At 37.6% G+C, this 25,609-nt stretch overlaps 1 protein-coding gene across 2 annotated transcripts in view; it reads left to right on the plus strand.

The window, feature by feature from the left end:
• The window catches only part of kif26aa (kinesin family member 26Aa), a 154,799-nt gene extending 140,338 nt beyond the window's left edge, over window positions 1-14,461 (plus strand). For both annotated transcript variants that reach the window (XM_067417462.1, XM_067417463.1), the window contains 2 exons: window positions 6,335-6,485; window positions 12,852-14,461. In XM_067417462.1, the coding sequence (XP_067273563.1) occupies window positions 6,335-6,485; window positions 12,852-13,033 (333 nt within the window). In that variant the 3' untranslated portion in view covers window positions 13,034-14,461. The remainder of the gene's footprint in view (window positions 1-6,334; window positions 6,486-12,851) is intronic.
• Window positions 14,462-25,609: the final 11,148 nt, after the last annotated feature.

Genomic DNA, 25,609 nt, shown 5'->3' on the forward strand with positions numbered 1-25,609 from the left:
GCTCCCACGCTAGAGTAGCTAGGCCTACATACTAAACTAAAAGAAAATGTTCATATTCATCATATTTTCTGGCTAGTTTACTTTATTTTTTATAATCATAACCATACTTTCACCCAACTGAATAATTACAGTTTTTTTTTTTATTCACTTTGGTACTATTTTCACAAGTAAGGTGTACATTTTCAAAACTCTTAGTACAAAAATCCATGATCACACTTGTAACACAGCTAGCCATTCTTTCAAACCCTGATGTAATGCTTTCATTCAGTTACACATATTTTCACTCCACATAATCATTTTTTTCAAACACAAGCTTATTGTAATATGTAATTAGAACATTTGGTTTAATCGCCGAAACACAATTGTATGATCTTCTTTCAATTTAGTACTTTTAACAATCAGTTCATCCAACAGCAAACAGTGCAAGATACATGTTTCAAATTGCAGTAGCCTAACACAGGCTACAGATGCCACATGAGAATATATGTTTGCATAACCTAACTTATGTAAATTAATCCATAATATTTGTTATAGTATCTATTTAGTGTGTTATCAAAAAGTGTGATAAAGTTATGACACAGCCATGATGTTCTAGGGTCTAGTAATCTGTTTACAGTATCACATGGCATACATACTGTAATGTATAATGCTGTATTTGATTCCATCCGTCTTATCCATCCCTTATACTCTATTCTGCTCTATGTTCCCTCGCACACACAGACTCATACACACATCTGGTTCATTATCTGCCTAGGTATAGCCTACATAGGCGTATTGTATATTCTCTCCCCTTACACTATATCTACCCATCACACAAAACTTTCTGCATTTTTACATTTTCAAATAAAAAACTAAACTAATAATTCTGTAGGATTTATAAGCTTGTTTCCTCATAGAAAGCAAAAAATGTCCCCGCAAGGACAAGGATTTAGGATATTCCCATCTTTATAATTGCCCCCATAATGTAGAGTTTTGTGTATTGTACTATACAATTGAAAATATGCTGAAATGTATGAAAAAAAATTGAACTTTGATGATCTGTTGTGGAATTAGTGAGTTTTGAAAATGTACACCTTGCTTGTGAAAATAGTACCAAAGCGAATAAAAAAACAAAACACTGTAAAATAAGTTTAAATGGATCTTCTCTGGATATTTTGTATTCTTCGTTTTCTTTAATGACATAGGGCCTACTCCAGTTATTGTTAAAACACACCACACGTGCTTCTTGTGTGCATTCAGAGCGCTTTTTGTGTGATATTCTATTTATTTGTCCATCAAAAGTGTGCTTTCACTTTACACCGACTGCAGCTGCAGATAGGCTATACATAGCTACATATATATTCTTGTTACATACTAAACTAAAAGAAAGTTTATCATATTTTCTGGCTCTTTTGCTTTATTTTTTATAATCATAACCATACTTTCACCCAAACGTAATAATTAAAACAAGTTTAAATGGGTAAATCTTCTACAGATATTTTTTTATTCTTCGTTTTCGTTTTTGACACACTTGTTATTGTTAAAATACACTACACGTGTTTCTTGTGTGCATTTTAAGCACTTTTTGTGTGAAAGCATATTTATTTTGTCCATTAAAAGTGTGCTTTCACTTTAATTGCGCGTCAGCAGAACAAAAATAGGCTCGCCGCCGAAACCCCCGCTTCACTGCTGCTCACGCGACGCTCCTGCTCCCGGTGGGAATGCACTCATTGATTAACATGGGCGCCGGAAAAATACGCGCTGCTCACGAGCCGCTCACGCTTGCGGTGTGAAAAAGCCTTTATTCTGACCGGATCTGTGGAAACACTGAAAGCGGCACGGGCTGATCTTTGGTTCCCCAATCAGAGGAAAGGGGCGTTTCATGCCAGTCCACACTTTCGATTCCATATATTCAAGTTTCATTCCATATATTCAGACTTTCATTCAATATATTCATGTTTCATTCCATATATTCAGACTTTCATTCAATATATTCATGTTTCATTCCATATATTCAGACTTTCATTCAATATATTCAAGTTTCATTCCATATATTCAGACTTTCATTTAATATATTCAAGTTTCATTCCATATATTCAGACTTTCATTCAATATATTCAAGTTTCATTCCATATATTCAGACTTTCATTTAATATATTCAAGTTTCATTCCATATATTCAGACTTTCATTCCATATATTCAAGTTTCATTCCATATATTCAGACTTTCATTCCAAATATTCAAGTTTCATTCCATATATTCAGACTTTCATTCCATATATTCAAGTTTCATTCCATATATTCAGACTTTCATTCCATATATTCAAGTTTCATTCCATATATTCAAGTTTCATTCCATATATTCAGACTTTCATTCCATATATTCAAGTTTCATTCCATATATTCAGACTTTCATTCCATATATTCAAGTTTCATTCCATATATTCAGACTTTCATTCCATATATTCAGACTTTCATTCAATATATTCATGTTTCATTCCATATATTCAGACTTTCATTCCATATATTCAAGTTTCATTCCATATATTCAAGTTTCATTCCATATATTCAAGAATCATTCCATATATTCAGACATTCATTCCATATATTCAGACTTTCATTCCATATATTCAGACATTCATTCAATATATACAACCAATCATATTATAAATACTATAATTTCCTGAACGGCATGCCATAATATGTATACACATATATATATATATATATATATATATATATATACACATATATATATATATATATATATATATATATATATATATATATATACACATATATATATATATATATATATATATATATATATATATATATATATATATATATATATATATATATATATATATATATATATATACACACACATATATATATATATGTAGTGCCCTTAAAATTAATTTGCGTTAACACGTTAATTTTGACAGGCAATGATATATGATATATAAAGTTTGCTGATGTATGACGCCGCTTATTAGCAGGAGACCGCAATGATTGGTAAAAGTTGCGGTGATTGGTCAAAATTGCGAGTTGCACTGAATTCACGGGGACTGATTGCAAATGACACACAATAAATAATCTAGAATACTTTCATCAAATATATAAATTCAAGCTTAAGTTTAAGATTTTACAATTAGGCTATACTGAGCCTGATCTATCTAAGAGATTTTTTTAGAAGGAAGTTAATACCTTTTAGAAAAATGTCACATGGGTTAAAACTCCTGCTACCCTGATTTGCATTTGTATAGCTCACAGCATGTTCATTTACATGTTAAAACCTCCCCTGGAGTTAAGGGAAGGGGGGTCTTGGGGGGGACAACTGCCAAGCAAGGCCCACGTCAATTTCTGACAATTCACGGCAGTTTTCGGTGTCGCCTGCAAACTGCTGTGTACAGTCGTAAACCTGATCTTCCACGACAATCTACAGTGCCGCTTACTGACGAAAATCCCACTTTTCATGCAGTGCTAGAAATGGTTATGTGTGAAAATCCCAGTAACTGAGCAGATTGTGAAATACCCAGACCCTTCTGTCTGGCACCAACAACCATGCCACTCTCAGAATTGCTTAAATCACCTTTCTTTCCCATTCTGACATTAATTTTGGAGTTCAGGAGATTGTATTGACCAGGACCACAACCCTACATGCATTGAAGCAACTGCCATGTGATTGGTTGATTAGATAATTGCATTAATAAGAAATTGAAATGGTGTTCCTTTTATATATATATAAAATTAGCATATGTGATAAAAGTTATGTAATGATAAAAATTAAACTTTCATATATTTTAGATTCATTGCACAACAACTGAAATATTTCAGGTCTTTTATTGTTTTACTACTGATGATTTTGGCATACAGCTCATGAAAACCCAAAAATCTCAAAAAGTTAGCATATTTCATCCGACCAATAAAAGAAAAGTGTTTTAATACAAAAAAAAGTCAACCTTCAAATAATTATGTTCAGTTATGCACTCAATACTTGGTTGAGAATCCTTTTGCAGAAATGACTGCTTCAATGCGGCGTGACATGGAGGCAATCAGCCTGTGGCACTGCTGAGGTGTTATGGATGCCCAGGATGCTTCGATAGCGGCCTTAAGCTCATCCAGAGTGTTGGGTCTTGCGCCTCTCAACTTTCTCTTCACAATATCCCACAGATTCTCTATGGGGTTCAGGTCAGGAGAGTTGGCAGGCCAATTGAGCACAGTAATACCATGGTCAGTAAACCATTTACCAGTGGTTTTGGCACTGTGAGCAGGTCCCAGGTCGTGCTGAAAAACGAAATCTTCATCTCCATAAAGCTTTTCAGCAGATGGAAGCATGAAGTGCTCCAAAATCTCCTGATAGCTAGCTGCATTGACCCTACCCTTGATAAAACACAGTGGACCAACACCAGCAGCTGACATGGCACCCCAGACCATCACTGACTGTGGGTACTTGACACTGGACTTCAGGCATTTTGGCATTTCCTTCTTCCCAGTTTTCCTCCAGACTCTGGCAGCTTGATTTCCGAATGATTTCAGTCCAGTGCTGCTTCTCTGTAGCCCTAAAGTGGCTTGACCTGGGGAATGTGGCACCTGTAGCCCATTTCCTGCACACGCCTGTGCACTGTGGCTCTGGATGTTTCTACTCCAGACTCGTTTAGAGAACCTTTTCATGATATGCTAATTTTTTGAGATTTTGGGTTTTCATGAGCTGTATGCCAAAATCATCAATATTAAAACAATAAAAGACCTGAAATATTTCAGTTGGTGTGCAATGAATCTAAAATATATGAAATTTACATTTTTATCATTACATTAAGGAAAATAATGAACTTTATCACAATATGCATTTTTTTGAGAAGGACCTGTATGTGTATGGGTATATATATATATATATATATAGAGAGAGAGAGAGAGAGAGAGAGAGAGAGAGAGAGAGAGAGAGAGAGAGAGAGAGAGAGAGAGAGAGAGAGAGAGAGAGAGAGAGAGAGAGAGAGAGAGAGAGAGAAATAAGCTTCATTCCTGTTTTTTCACCACTGCATCTTATTTTGGTTCAATTCTAAAGTATAAGGTCTAGAGAAATAAAAAACCTATAAATATGTTCAAGCATTCTATGTCATGTAATGCTATGTCATTGGTTAAAAGAATATTACAAGTCCTTAGCATGTGGCTAATAGGCTAATAGAATTTGAGTATATATTTTCCCCTTTTCTGACTTTTCAAATGAATATTTATCCTTTGTACAACAAAACTACAATTGTACTTTGTAAACATTTTCTAATCTAGATCATTTCACTTCAGTGGCAAAAGTGCCAGTATGATGGAGTAAAGATGGAAATAGAGTTCTTAATTTATGCTAAACTTAAAAGCATCAGAACATAAGCAACATATTCTGATGTTTCTCTCACATCCTGTGACAAGTGCATTTGTCAGGAATGAAGCTTATCTCTGTGACAATTACTTATGTTGGCTAATTGATTTTAGATTACACTGATAGCTTTAGTTAGACTGGGATGACTGGCGTTGTAGGGCAGAAAGAAGGGGAAAGATTAGCTATGTTTTTTTTCAGAAAGAGGAAGAGATGGTGAGACAGATAGAAGGAGAGAAAGCATTGGGGAATGGTCATGGGTGTCTGTGATGAATGAGGTGTGGCTCCACAATCTGTGCCCCGCCTGATCGGTCTTTATGGCCCACTCCACACAGCGTGTCCATGGGTCATTAACCGTTTCTCTGTGAGTTTCTAACCCTGATCACACAGTCAATTGTGTGGAGAAGACGAGAGGAAAAGACATTAACTCAGTCCAATGGCGTTCTGATTTATTTTCAATTAAGAAAAAATGATCTCAACTCACATATTAGAGCCTGGCAGTTTGCTCATGAAGAATTAGGCTGTTCACCCTCTTGTTTTATGTGAATCTGTATGTATGTGTGTGGGTAGGAGGTTGTATAACTGCTAGGTTTATTTATGTTTCGTGAAATTAAATCCAATTTGCTGTGGGCATACAGTAGTAACAACAGCTTGAATGAGTTTTTCTTCATACGTAGTTCATAAAATTGAGATTTTGCAGATAAGAAAAAGTGATTTCATTCGAGTTTGTTTCTTCATTTGCTTTCTAATGGCCAAAAGGAATCTATCCTGTAATTCAGCCTTTCAGCAACAAGCTCCTCTTAATCTTAATCTCACTTTTTAGTCTCTTAAACAAACATGCCTCTAAGAGACCCGTGAGTGTTTAACCTGGATAATTTTATTTCCAGCTTGACCCTAATTAATCTGACCATAGGGCTGAGGACTTAAATCCTCCTTACAGGTTAGTGAGCATTGCACAACTCACACTGCTGTCCCACACTTGCAGGGTTTGCAGTACTTCAACGCCCGCCTTAGGATGCTGGAGAAGAGGCAGCTGCAGATCAGGGAGTTACGAGCCAAGCACGAGAAACTGAAAAAGGAGTTGGAGGACGCCAAGTCTCGTCTCATGCTGGACCCCTGCAAATGGATGGGAGAATGTAAGTTCCCAAGTGTATTATTTTATGTGTCAGGGATTTTCAAAGTTTTTGATGCCAACGACCCCCAAATGATGAGTTTACGAGAGACCCCCTTCTTAAGGTATTATGGCAAATAAATATTGTATGTATAAATACCCATCTAAGCATGATATAAACACAACATGTTGGGTTTTTTATTAAATAATTTAATTTTATGTTATGACTGCACTAAAACCAAAGAGAATTATTAAAATATTATCTGTAGAGTATTTATTTTGGATCAAGCTGTTTAGTCTTTTTTCTACTCAATTATTGTTTAAATAATAACTAGTATTGGCAATAGAATATAGTGTGCGATATATAATGTGATTTTTGTCAGCTAAAAAATGATAACTCATGTATTTCAAATTGTGTTAAGCACATTTCATATCTGATGTTAAATAGTAAACTTTGATGTCTCGCTTAAAGCTAACTGTCCATTGACTCCTTTGCGGCCCCTTTTAACCCTAGTTTGGAACCCTCTGATTTATGTGGCACTGAAGATAGTCAAGTATTACCATGGTGTGTTTACAATGTGTTTACTTGTTCAATTCTGATGACAATTTATCACACACATGCATGCACACAGTGTGTTCATTTTGTTTTGGTTTACTGTTGTTTGACTAAACTTGGTGTGGTATACATGAGTGATTCTCCATGTTCATACAATTTCAATTTAATTTAGCCAAATGACCTTTTTTGGCAGTTTTACTGTGATGCTCTAGCATGAATCAGTGACAGGAATTATTAATTTAATGGTGCATCTTAAACAACATATGTTTCCCAGTAATGTGATGTAGACTAATGGCTCCCTTTATGACTTTAAGTTAAGTGTTTAAACTTAGAGCCAGTGGATTTACAGGAAAATGCTGAGGTAATTGTGCATGCACAGAAATGTCTTGAGCATTGACTTCTTTGAATTGGTGCCTGAGACAGTGTATTGCGAGAATGGATGACACTGGCTTTCAGAATATTCTCCATAAACCTTAAATATGTTTTTTGTAGTTCTCCATTACATAATTCTCCATTACTGTTGCTGCCTATAACACTTAACACGTCTACCCTTATGAAAATGATTTATTCAAATGTGCTGTCAGTATTCTTTTTTTAAACTAAAGTCTAATTTGTATCTATTTCTTAGAAAGATACTTTATGTACTTTTTTAGAAATTGACTTAAAATTAGACTTGCATATACTTGACTTAGTGACAGAAAAGTCTGTATTATTGATTATTATTGAATAAGTATGGTTTCACTAATAATAAATTCACATGTGCATAAAGCATTTGCACTTTACTTAAAGGGGGGTGAAATGCTGTTTCATGCATACTGAACTTTTTACACTGTTAAAGACTATCCTAAACATAGACAAAGTTTCAAAAACTAATGTTAGATGTTTGATGGAGTATTTCTGTGTTAAAAATACTCTTTCCGGTTTCTCACAAGTTTCGGAGAGTTTTTTTCGAGTATGGCTCGGGTTGACGTTAGTAAGAGCGGAAGGTCCTTGTATGGGCCGTACGGGCTCTTCTCCCGGTAGGGTGCGCGTGCGCGTGACTAGAGCGAGAGAGGAAATGCACGCCCATAAACACTCTCTCAGGTGCAGATCCAGTCGATCCAGGCGCCGCGCTCCACATTATTCCTATGGGTGACTTCAACGCTTAAGCACAGCATTCTGGGAAGGCAGCGCTGCATTTGAACCGATTTGAACGCAGAAATGACGGGAAGCTTCACAACATCGCTTCAGTCGCGTCGCAAAAGTGGATCTCCACCGTTCACTGCTGTCAGGCACCAAATCATACCAAAGAAGTGTGTTTTTGACGGAGCGGTCCCAGCGATAAAGGTTCGGTCCTGCTTTGGAAGCAGCTGGTGAGTAAAACTGCTTCAAATGTCTAACGTTAAGGCTGTTGGCTATCGTCGCGTGAGTAAACATCAGTAAACGACACGATCGCGTGCTTCGTCATTCAAATGCGCTAACGGTTACTCCATTGTTTTTCTCTGTATAACGTTACACTAGTTTGACGTGCAAAACCGTTTTGCTTGCTACTGCTAAGGTTTAGTCGCATACAATAGTCCATGAACCGAATCATGTCCTCATAAACTGCGAGTAAACACACACAAATGTTGACAGGCCACTAAATACAGTACATACCACAGAGACGGACGTCCTGCTGTTGCTGGTTCTCCTGTTCAATTTATTTCAGCCTCCAAATTATTCTGGATAATATATCTATTAGCTGAGATCGATAGCCATGAGTTTCTCCACGCTTGAGGACGTCATTGCTTTGCGCGCTCGTCATTTCCGGGAAGCCAGGCACTCGTTTTTTTCCGGAAAGACTCGGTGCAGCCCATATTTCTTTTATAAATAAAATAAAACTAAAGACTTTTCGGAGATATGAAGGATGCAATACTACTCTATAGGTACTCAAGATTGACATGAGATTGACTGAAACTGAGTGTTTCACCCCCCCTTTAACTGTTATGTGTTGGTTGATTGTTTGTATTATTCTATATTTTTACTTGTTAATTTATTAATTTATTTATTTTTCAAATGTTGCACTTTGAGATTCTTCGGAATGAAAAGTGCGTTATAAATAAAATATATTATTAATATTATTATTATTATTATTATTATTATTATTATTATTATTATTATATAACAGCAAACTCTGGGACGTATTTTAAAGAGTCTATGCCGTAAAATTCACATACTGCACAAAATCTTGAAAATATACAGTGCCTTGCGAAAATATACGATCCCCTTGAACTTTGCAACCTTTTGCCACATTTCAGGCTTCAAACATAATGATATGAAACTGTAGTATTTTGTGAAGAAACAACAACAAGTGGGACACAATCATAAAGTGGAATCAAAAAGTGGAATCAAACTTTTTTTAAAAATCAAAAACTGAAAAATTGGGCGTGCAAAATTATTCGGCCCCTTTACTTTCAGTGCAGCAAACTCTCTCCAGAAATTCAGTGAGGATCTCTGAATGATCCAGTGTTGACCTAAATGACTAATGATGATAAATAGAATCCACCTGTGTGTAATCAAGTCTCCGTATAAATGCACCTGCACTGTGATAGTCTCAGAGGTCCGTTTAAAGCACAGAGAGCATCATGAAGAACAAGGAACACACCAGGCAGGTCCGAGATACTGTTGTGGAGAAGTTTAAAGCCGGATTTGGATACAAAAAGATTTCCCAAGCTTTACACATCCCAAGGAGCACTGTGCAAGCGATAATATTGAAATTGAAGGAGTATCAGACCACTGCAAATCTACCAAGACCTGGCCGTCCCTCTAAACTTTCAGCTCATACAAGGAGAAGACTGATCAGAGATCAGCCAAGAGGCCCATGATCACTCTGGATGAACTGCAGAGTTCTACAGCTGAGGTGAGAGACTCTGTCCATAGGACAACAATCAGTCATATACTGCACAAATCTGGCCTTTATGGAAGAGTGGCAAGAAGAAAGCCATTTCTTAAAGATATCCATAAAAAGTGTCGTTTAAAGTTTGCCACAAGCCACCTTGGAGACATACCAAACATGTGGAAGAAGGTGCTCTGGTCAGATGAAACTAAAATTGAACTTTTTGGCAACAATGCAAAACGTTATGTTTGGCGTAAAAGCAACACAGCTGAACACACCATCCCCACTGTCAAACATGGTGGTGGTTTGGGCCTGCTTTTCTTCAGCAGGGACAGGGAAGATGGTTAAAATTGATGGGAAGATGGATGGAGCCAAATACATGACCATTCTGGAAGAAAACCTGATGGAGTCTGCTAAAGACCTGAGACTGGGACAGAGATTCCAACAAGACAATGATCCAAAACATAAAGCAAAATCTACAATGGAATGGTTTAAAAATAAACATATCCAGGTGTTAGAATGGCCAAGTAAAAGTCCAGACCTGAAACCTGAATCGAGAATCTGCAGAAAGAGCTGAAAACGGCTGTTCACAAACACTCTCCATCCAACCTCACTGAGCTCGAGCTGTTCTGCAAGGAGGAATGGGCAAAAATTTCAGTCTCTCGATGTCCAAAACTGATAGAGACATACCCCAAGCGACTTACAGCTGTAATCGCAGCAAAAGGTGGTGCTACAAAGTATTAACTTAAGGGGTCTGAATAATTTTGCACGCCCAATTTTTCAGTTTTTGATTTGTTAAAAAAGTTTGAAATATTCAATAAATTTCGTTCCACTTCATGATTGTGTCCCACTTGTTGTTGATTCTTTACAAAAAATTACAGTTTCATATCATTATGTTTGAAGACTGAAACGTGGCAAAAGGTCACAAAGTTCAAGGGTGCGAATACTTTCGCAAGGAACTGTAGCATTTCGTTGATTCTGATCGCTCATTGCCTAGTTGTAAACACAACTGCTTTCTTCTTCCATTAGGTTTTTTTCCCCCATCACAACCAGCAAGATGGTTACCAGTTAAATAATGTTAAAGAATCCAACATACATCTCCTGAAATCCTTTAGGATTCCCAACCAATCAGACTACAAAACTGTTTCCAATTTTGTGTGCCATATGCATGTTCAACCAACAGTCCATGGGCATGACATCTGAGGATGAAACTAGACAGCCTCAAGCTGTTGTAGAAATGGTGTTAGCTGTAAGAACAAACTCTGAACTTTACTACATTTAACATTCAGGTTAACAATGCCCAGAGTCACCACAGCATACTCTTCAGCAAATGGTTTATTATTGCATTTCAGGATTTTCTCAAATCGTTTGCTGAGAATGAAAAAGAATATTGCCAGCAACAAAAAGATCTGCTGATTCTCTATCTTTGTTTTATTCTGTAGTCCTCCCTCAGTTTCAGTTGTTAAAAAGAATAACAACTATTACAATGTAGCAATACAAGAACCTTGGTACTGAAAAGTATCTGTCTCTGTTTTGCTAGAAGACATACTTTTGTAAACAGAAATCACAGGACATAAAAGAATAATTTAGAGAAAACGCGCATGGAGAGTGTATATGCATGTCTGTGTGTGTTCTAGAATCAATAAGGTATTATTTTTCTCATTTGTAATCACTACCTGCCCACTGGCCAGGTGATGCTTACTATTCATCTGTGACTGCTGTCTTGGGTAAAGTTGTGATTGGGGCTTTCATGCTGTGTAAATCAGCTTTTCTTCAGAGCTCAGTAAAATGAGGGGGGTGTTTCCGTAAACCACTCTCCCACATCAACCAACCATCACCTGCATAGATTTTTGTTTATGTCTTGAGTGATAAAACTATCAATCTAGGTGTGTCAGTGGAGGTGCATAGTCACATAATTTTTTGTCACACAATAATGTGGCCTGCTTGTATGTATTTATTTTAGCAATTGGTTGATTTTTTAATTTATTTTCATGTTTTAATTCGGGCTGTAAATCAACATTTTCCATGCAAATCAGTACTTGCTTAGAAAAGCTCCCAAATCATCTATCCATTTATCCATCCATTTATCCATCAATCCATCCATCCATCCACCCACCCACCAAAAGTTTTGGGAAGCCTGCATGCACATATACTTTAATGTGCTTTTAACTTTAAAAACTTTAATGACATTAATCTGTAGGGTTTAATATGTTGGCCCACCCTTTTCACAAGGTTTAGGAGTGTGTTTATGGACTTTTTTTTAAAATTCTAGAAGCACATTTGTAAAGTCAGGCTCTACACCATAATCTCCCCTCCACCAAACTTTACACTTGGCACAATGCAGTCAGGCAAGTACTTTTCTTCTGGCAACTGCCAAACTCATACTCATTCATCGGATTTCCAGACAAAGAAGCTTGTACAGTGGTGGCATGTTTTACACCACTGCATCCAACACTTGATGTAATGCCTGGATGCAGCTGCTCAGCCATAGAAAATCATTCCATAAAGCTGTCTACGCACTGTTTTTGAGGTCATCTGAAGGCCACATGAAGTTTGGAGGTCTGTAGCTACTGACGCCGCAGAAAGTTGGCGACTTCTGCGCACTGTGTGTCTCAGCATGCGCTGACCACGCAATGGGATTTTATGTGGCCTACCACTTCGTGGCTGAGTTGCTGTTGTTCCCAATTGCTTCCACTTTGTTATAATACTATCCATCCATCCATCTATCCATCCATCCATCCATCCATCCATCCATCCATCCATCCATCCTCTTGTGTTAAGTCATTTCAACTTAAATTACATTAAACTAACTTAGAAATTATTTGAATATTATAAGGTATTACAAAAGTTGACTTATTTTGAGAAAATAAAGTGTTTAAGAGGTTAAAATTTAGTTGTTAAATTGACATCCTTAGGTAATAAGCTGAAAGGTTTAAAATATCTTTTGTATTTATTTATTTTTTTACCCCTTTTCCCATTAGTTGATGTGGACCCTGATCTGGACCAGGAGTCGCAGGCCTACCTGGAGGCTCTAGCTCAGGCCACAGGAGACCTGGAGTTTTGTGTCAACCTATGCAAGTCTCGTGTAATGATGGAGACCTGCTTCGATATTGCAGTGCCCGCAATACCAGGAAAGAGTGGACAACAAGAAATGGAGGTCTAAGAGACAACTAAACAGGACATTGTTTAGATGCAAGTTGTGGCAAGAACATTTAAAAAAGAAATCTGGGATTGAGACTGTCCTGCTTTGAGCAATGCAACAAGTGAAGGTATGGAATGAGCATAGTTAGAAACTCCCTGAAATGCTGAGAAACAAAGAGACAAAACAGAATAAGAGCGAGACCATGCCATGTGTTCTTCATTAACGTTACCAGGAAGTGCCTTAAACCAAAAAATCCCAAGAACTATCTTTGTTTTATGATGGTGCTAGTATTGAGACCAACTTTCCCAAGTACACTTTGAAAAACAAAGTATTTTACAATGCAGTGTGGTGTATCATGTATTTATAAGAGTTAAAGTGTGTAAAAATATATAGTTTTAGGTAATAAACACAAAAAAAAGCTGAAAAAAACCTCCCCATATTATTGCCTTTTCCAATTTCTAATTTACCACAATTAGACCTGTTCAACTTCAAAATGCAAAGTTTCTTCAGCATCATGCAAAAATCTGCTTGCCCCTGACAGATGTGATGTCTCTTGGTTGGATAAAAATGCTGAAGCTGTGGTATTGTCTCTCAGTTGCTCTTCATAATGATTGGCTCTCAAAATACGTCATTTTCCCTGGACCCAGAGCTACTACTTTAACTGATTGTTGCAGATGGTGGCAGATCAGAAATTAGAGCTCGTCTCAAACACTTCTCAGGACATTGAACTGAAGTGAGTTTGTACTTTGTAATTACAATGTGTGCTGTTTGCATCATACTGTAATGTATGCATGTGTCTGTTCTTCTCTGATCATGCAACATCCAGCATTATGCTGGTATACAAATCCACTGTATCTACCTGAACTTCAAAAGATTATGCCTTTCTTCACTGAAAATGAACTTCAAAATATTCAAATATACAAATGGCTATCATCTGTTAACAACTTCACAACACAGGACCTTATCCTCACTGTGTCCAGTGATTTATCTTCAGTCTCTGATGTTTATTAATTTTTTTGTCATGCTAATCCTCAAAGTGTCTCTGCAGAGAAGTGTGACTGCTGTTTTTCATTAAGAAAGAAATAGAAGAGATTATTTGGATTTCCAAAAGTTTTTAAGTAGAATTTGTGGCTATTTTTTTACAAAGTTCTTTTTGTTGTTGTTGTTTTTGAATGGTTCTTTATTTAAAAGAGAGGAAAAAGGCTTTTCCCCCCAAATTGCTGCATGACATTTTATTTGTTCTTTGTCAAAATAATTACATTTTTCTCTTTGTTTTATATGTTAATCTGTGATTTCTACTAATAGTTTACGTTTAACAGATTTTCCAAGCATTTAGACTTTTCAATGTCTATGACATTTTATCAGTGTTCCTGCTTTATATTGTACAGTTTTTTATCCTTTTTAAAAATCATGTATAGACTCCTATGTTTGCATTAACATAAAATATGAATAAAAAGAATGTCTCATCTTTATAATCCTTTGTGCAATCTGGCTATGTCATTTGTCTATAGATTTTTTTAAAGAACATTGAGTTATTTTCTGTTGTAAAGAGTACATGACATATTCAAATATTGTGCACAGGAGAATTAAATGAATTCCATAATTATTTTTTAAACAAATAATACGATTTTAAAGGTATCTGTGCTTCCATATTCATTGCACCTTACCTTATCTATCTATCTATATATATATATATCTATATATATATATATATATATATATATATATATATATATATATATATATATATATATATATATATATGTATATATGTATATATGTATATATATATATATATATATATATATATATATATATATATATATATATATATATATATATATGTATATATGTATATATATATATATATATATATATATATATATATATATATATATATATATATAAACTGTTTTCTATTTCAGTGTAATTTAAAATGTATTTTAAATGTCAGCATTTTGCTATATTAGTTACATTTTAACTGTATTTTTAATTTTTAAAAAGCAGCCTTGGTGAGAGCACTCTCAAAAAACTGACCTCAAACCTTTGAATGGTATTGTATAATGCAATATGTCCATATATAACACTGTACAAGTTACCAGCCAAATGAAAAAGATCAGATCTTCCCCTGATCATTTTATACGTATTGAAGAGACTGTGTAATGACGTCTTGACATTAAAGCAATCGTTCACTGTGGACTTGTTAAATTGTTACTGGTCGCAAGAGGGCCGGTGAAGAGATGCTACTACTACACAGATGGCTGGAGCCAAAACAAATTTGAGAATTTAATCATACCACAGATTGAGCTCCGTCAGGTTTTCAGTACTATAAATGATGGTATACTGGGTTTAGTGATTAATTTAAGCTCTTGGGCAAAGTCTACAGAATATCATTAGCCACGCAGAAGAGACATGAGAGCTTTAAAGGCAAACAGGGTAAATTCCCTTTATGAGTAATTCCATTGGCGGGTTATTCCACCTGCTCTCTCCTGTTCTCCTCAGCAGATGGTCTCATCAAATGGATCGAGGTGTTTTAATCAGTCTCTCCGAAGACATCTAGTCATTTATGTCATAATGTGTCACTGAGAGTCACCAAGTGACCCTGTCAAATTTGCTGACTATGAGCTCATGGAATCTGTTCCCTCAGAAAGCTCCGGAGAATTTAATCACCTGTCATTCCTAAAGTTCTACACATCCCCCAGTTGTTGGTCTCCTACAGTGAGAACATTCTATCATCTATGCAGCTCTTTCTGTATCATTACGTACATGGATGGGGGAAGGCAGGTTCAAAAGCAGACAGTCCAACCCTCAGGCTCTGAATGTGATTGAGTTCTCTGTCACCCTCTGAATATGTGCAACAGAAACGGACAAAATGGAGGTGGAGTCCGTGATATTTCAATTCCATCCTCTGTCACAATACTACTTCTTGCATTTATATTGAAAACGATGGGAAAACGATGCATGACAGAATGCATGAAAAATCGTATAAAATGAGCAGGACGAGTAAAACCATACCAACCATGTTTTCTGGAGGCTGAAGCATTAGCCAAATATCAGTGTGCATGTGAAACTGGTATTAATGCACCATACAAACAACATACAACAAGCTAATTGTTTTGTCTCGGTTTTTGTGCGTTATGGTTTGTTTTGTTATGCCTTTATGTGTTTTGTTTAGCATTTTAATGTTGCCTATATTTCTTGCTCATGCCTGTACATGCATTGATCTTTTGGACAGCAAGAATGCTTGTTTTCAAAGCATTGCCCTCTATGATGATTGAGTTTGCCTTGACACCTTGATTGTGAAGCTGAAGCAGTGAACCAAGCAATGGGAAGTCATTTGCAATGAACAAGGCTTATTTCCTGCAATCACAGTACAAACTGTGAGAATGCATTGGTGAATAAAGTTTGATTGGCATTGCTGTGACATGGGTGAGGTATCTTTCTTTTACTGGCACATTGAAATGTGAGGGTGAATTGTAGTGAGGTTAATTGCTCCTTGTTGTGAGGAGCCAATGTGCCGCCTGTCACGCCTATTGCATTAATCCCATCAGAGGCAGCATGTGCCCATCAAATGCATGGCAACGGTTGCTGTGACTCCCATTTGAGAAAATAGCCTTGCCTAGCCTGCGGTATTTTTTAAATTCATTTTTAGTTGAGGTGTAGACTGGGCTCGGATATTTCCCTTCTTTGCACATGTATATCACTTTGTGAAGGAACAGACCTTTTGGGCTGGCAGCTATATTGGGTAAAATGGGTTACTTTAAGAGCACCCTCAAACAAACACTATTGTACAAACAGTACACTCAAAATATCTCACAACAGAAAGGTAGATCGCACACATAAATATCTTAGAAATGTTTATGCCTTTATAGTTTGAAAAGATATTTTCTCATCCAAGGAGAGGAGACTATATATCATTTTTACTGTTTGGCGTGCCTTGCCCTCAGATGAAATGGGGTTTATTGACTCATTTCAGTGCAAATTAGCCTCTGCTCTGAAGACAGCCTGGAGCGATCTATTTCGTTTTCCCTACCTCAAACAGAGTATTTGTGTAGATTCCTTTTAAGTTTAATATTAATTAAACTTTATCATATGACCACTGCCCCGTCGGCTGCTTTAATGGTACAGATAAAATGGTACAGACAAATACAGACAAAAAGCCAAGCATGCCAGACAACTTTCCCATCTTTTCATCCTTCAAATCCCTACATGCACATTTATTGATTGAAAATACAGTAAAAACAGTAATAATGTGTTGCATTACTTTTTGCAACACACTATTTGGAAAATCTCAAATTCAGTATCTCAGAAAATTAGAATATTGTGAAAAGGTTCAACAGTGAAGACACCTGGTGCCACACTCTCATCAGCTCATTAACTCAAAACACCTGCAAAGGCCTTTAAATGGTCTCTCAGTCTAGCCCTGCGTCCCAATTCGCATCCATACTAAATAGTATTCGAAAATAGAATTAGTATGTCCCAAATCATAGTATGTTGAAAAGAGTATTCCAAAGATACCCGGATGGTTTACTATTTCTGGTCCGAATTCGAAGTATGAATTGATGGGCACTCCAATGGCTGATATTGCCCACAACCCACTGCGAGTTGGACGGGGATTCATAGACAGTAAAAGAAATGGACAGAGCGATCCCATTGACGTCAACGGCGAAATAATGAAGTCAACCTAGGGGCACTCACTTCCTGATGGCTGAGCGAACTGCGCAGGCTCAGACTAAGCTTGAGGACGTAGATGTGACGTGAGCCTCCTGTCGGACAGCTGTAGGTCTTCTAGTAGTTGTGGAAAGTGAAATCTGAATCACGTTGTTTAAATATTTTCTCCCATTGCTTTTGGCTCACTATGGGCTTCTCCCCATTCTTCCCCCTTGACTTTATCAGACTTTATGTCTCCACGTCCCCCCGACTGCCTCATAGACAGTAAAAGATTGCCTGCGAGCGTCTTCTCAGGTCTATACGGTAATTTCTCAACTGTGCGACAGAGTCGCGTTGGTTATGACGCTCAATCGTTAGCCTATTTTTACAAAAACAGCTTCTGCGGGGCGATAGTGTAAGATACAAGGTAACGGAGCCTTTTATGCATTGTCGTGTTTCTTTAGAAATAAACAATGGACAAATGGAGTCTTTAAACGTCTCAGATGTAAAGTTATTCATTGTCAAAGTGACTCAAAAATGAATGGGAGTCAATGGGATGCTAACAGCAGGTGATGGCTTGGTTAGCAATGGCCGCCCCTATGGGTGGAATGCTTTCCGAACGCTAGATTACCCCCTTGCGGGGTTTCGATTAGAACTACAACCGCAGATAAAAAGCATTAAAAAACTACAAACATGGCGGATGTGCGAGTCCGGCGGTTAAGTAGAGAAGTTTAGATAAAGGGGTTTGAGTGACCAACTATCAATATTTAACCTGACAAAAATATATTTATTCAGTGTTATCAACATTATATTTCACCTGCAGCAGCATTGTGAACTTTTGTAATGACACATTTGGCCATTAACTTTTAAATTCATCATTATATTTAAACTGCAACCACGAGGAGAGTCTCTGCATTAAAGACTGACAAATGGCAGATCAACGTGCAGCTACATTTCTCTCCGATACAGTGAGAAATGAAACTGAATGTGGAGGATTTGAACTGTGACTAATCTGACGATGATTGTCAGGGCAGATAAACGGTGACGGGATGCACGTAACTAAGCGTCAGAGTCCGTTAAAGATGGCGAAGTAGTATGTCCCGAAGCTTGCATACTTTTCTGCTACACACTCAAAAGTATATACTTATATTCACAAAAAGAGTACATACTTTTAGGACGTAGTATAAGTGGGCGAATTGGAACGCAGCATAGTTATGTAGGCTACATAATCATAGGAAGACTGCTGACTTGAGAGTTGTCCAAAAGACGACCATTGACTGCACAAGGATGGAAAGACACAAAAGCATGTGTACAAGCAATAGGGATAACCGCACCCTGGAGAGGATTGTGAAACAAATCTCATTCAAATATGTGGGGGAGATTCACAAAGAGTAGACTGCAGCTGGAGTCCGTGCTTCAAGAACCACTATGCACAGCTGTATGTAAGGCATGGGTTTCAGCTGTTGCATCCCTTGTGTCAAGACACGCTTGAACAACAGACCGCATCAGAAGCCTCTCGCCTGGTCTAAAGACAAAAAGGACTGTACTGCTGCTGAGTGGTCCAAAGTTATGTTCTCTGATGAAAGTACGTTTTGCATTTCCTTTGGAAATCAGGGTCCCAGAGTCTGGAGGAAGAGAGGAGAGGCGCACAATCCATGCTGTTTAAAGTACAATGTAAAGTTTCCACAGTCAGTGATGGTTTAGGAATGCCATGGCATCTGCTGGTGTTGGTCCACAGTGTTTTCTGAGGTCTAAGGTCAATGCAGCCATATACCAGAAAGTTTTAGAGCACTTCATGCTTCCTGCTGCTGACCAACTTTATGGAGATGCAGCTTTCATTTTCCAACAGGACTTGGCACCTGCACACAGAGCCAAAGCAACCAGCACCTGGTTTAAGGACCATGGTATCCCTGCTCTTAATTGGTCAGCAAACTGCCTGACCTTAATCCAATAGAAAATCTATGGGGTATTGTGAAGAGGAAGATGCAATATGCCAGACCCAACAATGCAAAAGAGCTGAGGGCCACTATCGTAGCAGCGTAGTCTTGTTTGTTGTATTACTGCATTTCTGAGTGTTTCCCCTGGTTTCTTGTCTTTGTTTCTTGGTTTTGGATTACTTGCCCATTCCCTGGATTACTCTTTTGCCTGTCTCTCCTGTCTTGTTTGCCTTTTTGGACTGCTTGCCTGTGGATGATCTTTTGCCTGTTTTTGATTACGATTGTGGATTATCCTTTAGTAAACTGTGTTTGCATTCTCAGCCTTTGTGTCCCAGAGCTGTATGTTACAGCCACAGACTTGTCCCACCGCCTGGAATTGAATGCTTTTTCAAGCGCCCCCATGCTTAAAACAGGAAATGATAGAAAATGTATGCATACAGCCGGTATATTCACACAGGCTTAGTATTACCTGAGGTAATTTTTTTTCTGACCTTTTCACAGAGGGTAAAAGACAGAGATGGCACATTACGACAAGACTAAAATCACTGAGAAACACTGGTAATAATTAATTTACCCCACCTCTCCATGTTAAACTAATCCTGTCCGAATAGAGCTTAAGGCACGTTTATAAACGCAACTGAAAAAGCAATTGAACGGGCTTAATCCTTGCTTAATATAAGCCCTGTCTGTGAAACCGGGTCTTAAAATAAAAAAAGAAACAGCACATATATGCTATGAGTGTCATCCGCACATAATTATTTATATTTTATTTTCCTTTAAAACAGAACTTTAAAAAGTCATGACATTATAAATTACAATAAAAAACATAAAAATAAAATTCTGTTTAATAATTATTTCCTCCTGGTGTACACATACCCCTGTTTGGGAATCACTCTTGAGATAAATAACTTAGAGCTCCTCATTTTATTTTAATTTTATTATGAACTCTCAATTTCAAACAAAGTACTGCATTCCAGCCGCACTAACATATGTGTTAGACTCAAGACGCAGTGTGAATGTGTGCACATGCAGCAGCTTTGATGAGGGTACCTGTGTGTCTGTGTTTAAGACGCATGCATAATGTATACCACAGCAGACCACCGGCAGCCCCAGCCTGAGAGCACTTATTCTTATCTCCTGTCAGTTTTCCTAATCTACATCCAATTCCCCTGCCTGTTGACCCTGGACCTTTGTGTGTACTTTAGAGGCCTGTCTTGTGGTATATTTGTGTTATTTCATATGGATTTCAAAATGAATGCTGTTTGAGTCCAACCCGTGTCATTAATGTGCCAGGAGTGTGTGTAAATCACCTAGTCGTAAAAAACACAGGACTCTGATAAGCATTGAACATGGTACCAGTTTGATTAAAAAGCTTGGGTCATTAAAAAGCATGCGACAAAAAGGAAACACAGTAAGGCACCTTTTTGGGATTATAAAGCTTGTACGGCTATATTTATTGTTGCTTTTGTGTGATTGGGTGGGATTATTGCTTTAATTAAACTAGCCTGTAATTATTATTTGATTTGAGCTTCAATTACCTTGTCTCCAATTAAGTTCTTTTTACTTTTTTCTGTAGGTTCACTGATTGCCTTTTTTTCGCATTAATTAGTTTGTAACTGCATTTCTTGCTTTTGCTAAAGATTTTCTTAAAATCAAGGTCTAGTGGCAATATATTATGATAATTTCAGCTGATTTGCTTATTATTATGAAAAATAGTTAAGTTTGTCTTTACATTAACTTAAAAGTGGAATAATACCACCAAAATACTGTAGGAATTAAATCATATAAATGTGCATGCATTTGTTCTTTTCATCCTTAAATGAAGCTGTAAATTGAAGATAGGCTTTTGAGTTTGCAGTTTTAAAACCCGTGGACGATTCCCACATTGAGCCGTTTCTTGTTCCAGCCCATTTACCATGATAATGTCTTTCGTATTGGAATGGAAAAAGCTGCTCTCACACTGAAGCCCACTGGGGTCCTCAAGGAATAAACATGCTTGGACAGACAAAGAGGGAGAAAATCCCTCAAATGGCTCTGGGTATCCTCAAGGTGGAAAAATGTGGCTCCATCTGAGACAGAACAAGGTCAAATCCAAATGTTGAATGTCCCAAGTTCATTTCGTTTGCTTTTCATCTTTCATTCAGTTGTCCTTCCAAGTTTTTCCAAAAGATTAGAGAGGCCTGTAATTTTCATCATAGAGACTGAATCATTCATCATTTCATCAATCTTCAACTACGAGAGACAGAATGAGATTTTTTTTTTTAAAAACTATTTATTTGCAAATTATTGTGGAAAATAAGTATTTGGTTTATACAAAAAAAAGCACAATTTCTGGCTCTCACAGACCTGCAACTTCTTTAAAAGGCTCCTCTGTCCTATAGCCTGGTTCCGCCCTCCTACGTACTCCACGTACTTAATTTCCATTTTTCTTCAGTACTCCGTCTGGGACTGCTGTATATTCGAAGGTTTTCTCCAAACAGAGGGAGTGGCTGAGAATGATGATAAGTTGTGCGCTATTTTGAGTTATAGTTCAGTAATGACGGTGGAGAAAGATTCCACTGTGGCACCGCTGCCGAATATCCAGAAGTTAAAGCCATAGCAAGAACAATCTTTGCTAAGGTTTGTTGGGAAAAGTTTGATTTTCCAGCTCACTCCTTTACTAGTGGTGAAGGAGTTGGCTGAAGCCCTTTTCGGACAGTAATTGTTTCTCGTGGGGTCAGAAGGTATTGCCATCATTTACAGGGGCTAGTCAGTTATTTTATTGCCGTTCGTCTCCGACCACCCATGTAAAAATCCCCGGCCGAATCGCCTACTGCTTTTGACAAACACAAAGGTTGTGTGGTAATGTAATTGCTGTCCATATCTACATTTCTGAGTTTAAAATTATATCACTTCAAAATGCACTGTTTATATCCTCTTTGACCACTGCAGAACACCGTACAGTTGTTCTTAACTGTCATTTGGATGCATTTTTGACTTGTATTTCTTTAAATGCTGGGAAGTATTTACAAGAGCAATATATTTCATAACCTCTCAAATTTAAAAAGATGAAAAGCACATAAACATTTGATTTGGGCCGTTATTTATGACAGGTATATGACATTTTATTTACAGCATACGTTACAGACCACTTGAGCAGTGCGTTCCCGATCACAAAACTTTTCCCTCCACTGTGAATAAATCACCTGAATGCATAAGTTTTAGTTTTTATCACTGAGGTGGCGTGCACATTTATTTTTACCAATTTCCGTGTGAGAAACAAAGGCGAATGGCTCATGCCATACATCACGACCAAACGCTAGTGATTGGTTATGGCAGAACCAATCATTTTAAACTTCAACAGAGTACCCGCCTTCACAAAGTAAACGCTTGTCAATGGAGTGGCCAGACTCTCTGTACAAATTAAATGTACGAGAGTCTGGTAAAACCAGGCTACTTCTGTCCTCCACTCATTAACAATTAATGGCCTGTGTTTGAACTCGTTATCAGTATAAAAGACACCTGTCCACAACCTCAAACAGTCAGTCTGCAAACTCCACTGTGGCCAAGACCAAAGAGCTGTCAAAGGACACCAGAAACAAAATTGTAGACCTGCACCAGACTAGGGAGACTGAATCTGCAATAGGTAAGCATCTTGGTGTGAAGAAATCAACTGTGGGAGCAATTATTAAAAAATGGAAGAGATACAAGACCACTGTTAATCTCCCTTGATCTGGGGCTCCATGGAAGATCTCACCCGTGCGGTCAAAATGATCACAAGAACGGTGAGAAAAAATACCAGAAACACACAGGGGACCTAGTGAATGACCTGCAGAGAGCTGGGACCAAAGTAACAAAGGCTACCATCAGTAACACACTACTCCGCTAGGGACTCAAATCCTGCAGTGCCACACGTGTCCACCTGCTTAGGCCAGTACATGTCCGAGCCCATATGAAGTTTGCTAGAGAGCATTTGGATGATCCAGAGATTATTTGGAGAATCTCTTATGGTCAGATGAAACCAAAATAGAACTTTTTGGTAAAAACTCAACTTTTGTCGTGTTTGGAGGAGAAAGAATTCGGAGTTGCACCATACCTACTGTGAAGCATGGGGATGGAAACATCATGCTTTGGGGCTGCTTTCCTGCAAATGGACCAGGACGACTGATCCGTGTAAAGAAAAGAATGAATGCAGCTATGTATCGTGAGATTTTGAGTAAAAACCTCCTTCCTTCAGCAAGGGCAGTGAAGATGAAATGTGGCTGGGTCTCTCAGCATGACAATGATCCCAAACACACCGCCCGGGCAACGAAGGAGTGGCTTCATAAGAAGCATTTCAAGGTCCTGGAGTGGCCTAGTCAGTCTACAATCTCAACCCCATAGAAACTCTTTGGAGGGAGAAAATCCGTGTTGCCCAGCAACAGCCCCAAAACATCACTGCTCTAGAGGAGATCTGCATGGAAGAATGGGTCAAACTACCAGCAACAGTGTGTAAAAACCTTGTGGCGACTTGCAGAAAACGTTTGGCCTCTGTCATTGCCAACAACGGGTATATAACAAATTTATTGAGATTAACTTTTGTTATTGACCAAATACTTATTTTCTAACATAATTTGCAAAAAAAAAACAGACAATGTGATTTTGCAAAAATGCAGCAGTAACCGCTTTGTAAAATCAAGGCCCAATTTATGTGCCTGGAATCAATTGTGTAGACAGACTAGCCTCAGATATCAAACAGAGCCCTGGATCTAAGGAGTCTGCAGGGCCTGTCACCATCCAAGGGTCTAGAGCATCACAGCCTCATAAACCAGGGCATGAGTAGAAAAAAAGAAACGGTTCGTGGTTAAGAAGCTGTCCAATGTCTCTTCCATCCGAAAGTTCAAATGAACTTTCTCTGCAGGGGGTCTGTGCTACTGCTTTCAGAAAAAGGCCTTGTTTTTATTCAAAGACATTGAAACCATGTTATATTAATAAGACATGGCAAATGGAAATGGAGGCTAAATTGCGACAGGAAACGGATTGAGGACAATGTGTGAAGTGGCATGTGCCTTTTTCTTCCTAATTTGTTTTTTTTCTTCTTCTTTTTTTTCTGTTGTTGCCCTCCCTTACAATGACATGATCTCTTTTGCTTATTGGAGTGCATCACTGTTTTCTTTACATTTCTTTCACCTACAGAAAGGATTGGCTCCCTATCAACCTCCAGAACAGCGGATTACAATAGACTACTGACGCATCACAACAGTCTAGACTATATCCTTCTACCAAGCAATTCATATTGTATTTCTTGAATTCATCATAACAATTTTTATAGCACACAAACCTAATCATTTTTGGAGTCCATTGATGCTGCTAAATAATTTGTTAACAAATGCATAACTTGCAAAAAAAAATAGCAATACACAGCTTTACATTTGTCTCCCACTTGATACACACAATGATCAGTTTCATTCCATTGACTATATACACAATATCCACTTAAACTCCGTGGACCCTGTACAGGGTCGGGAATGACTTTATCGTCATGTGTATATACTTTCAATTGTAAATGTGATACCATTTGAAAGCTTAGAGTCTCTATTTCACAGGTAGCAGGGTAAAGGGAGGGGGGAAGGGGGGAAGGGGGGGGGGGTGATCCCTTCAGACCCATTTGAATAAATCTTGCATACATGACACAGACAAACTTCTTTTTTCGACAATTTTCTGGATTTTAGTGGAAACAGCCCAAACTGACTGCAGGGTCCTAGAGCACACTGAGTTAGTTACACACTTAAAAAAATGAATTTATAAAAAAAAAAATAATCAAAAAAGCGCCTACTTTTTGGGGGGTTATTACAGCTTAGACAACATATACTTACATGTTTATGACTTTTAGCAGTGTTTTATGTAACTTCAAAGGGTTTCCTGTAATGACTTTTTAACTTAGACCACTGTATGTGTGTATGGGAAGCTTTTGTCACATGCCTGTCCTGTCTTGTGTGCACATGTGGGTTTTGTCATTCTGAGCATGAGCTCATGTAATTGTCTGATCCCT

Source organism: Pseudorasbora parva, chromosome 15 (genome assembly GCF_024679245.1).
Source record: "Pseudorasbora parva isolate DD20220531a chromosome 15, ASM2467924v1, whole genome shotgun sequence".
In the NCBI taxonomy this organism is placed as follows: Eukaryota; Metazoa; Chordata; class Actinopteri; order Cypriniformes; family Gobionidae; genus Pseudorasbora; species Pseudorasbora parva.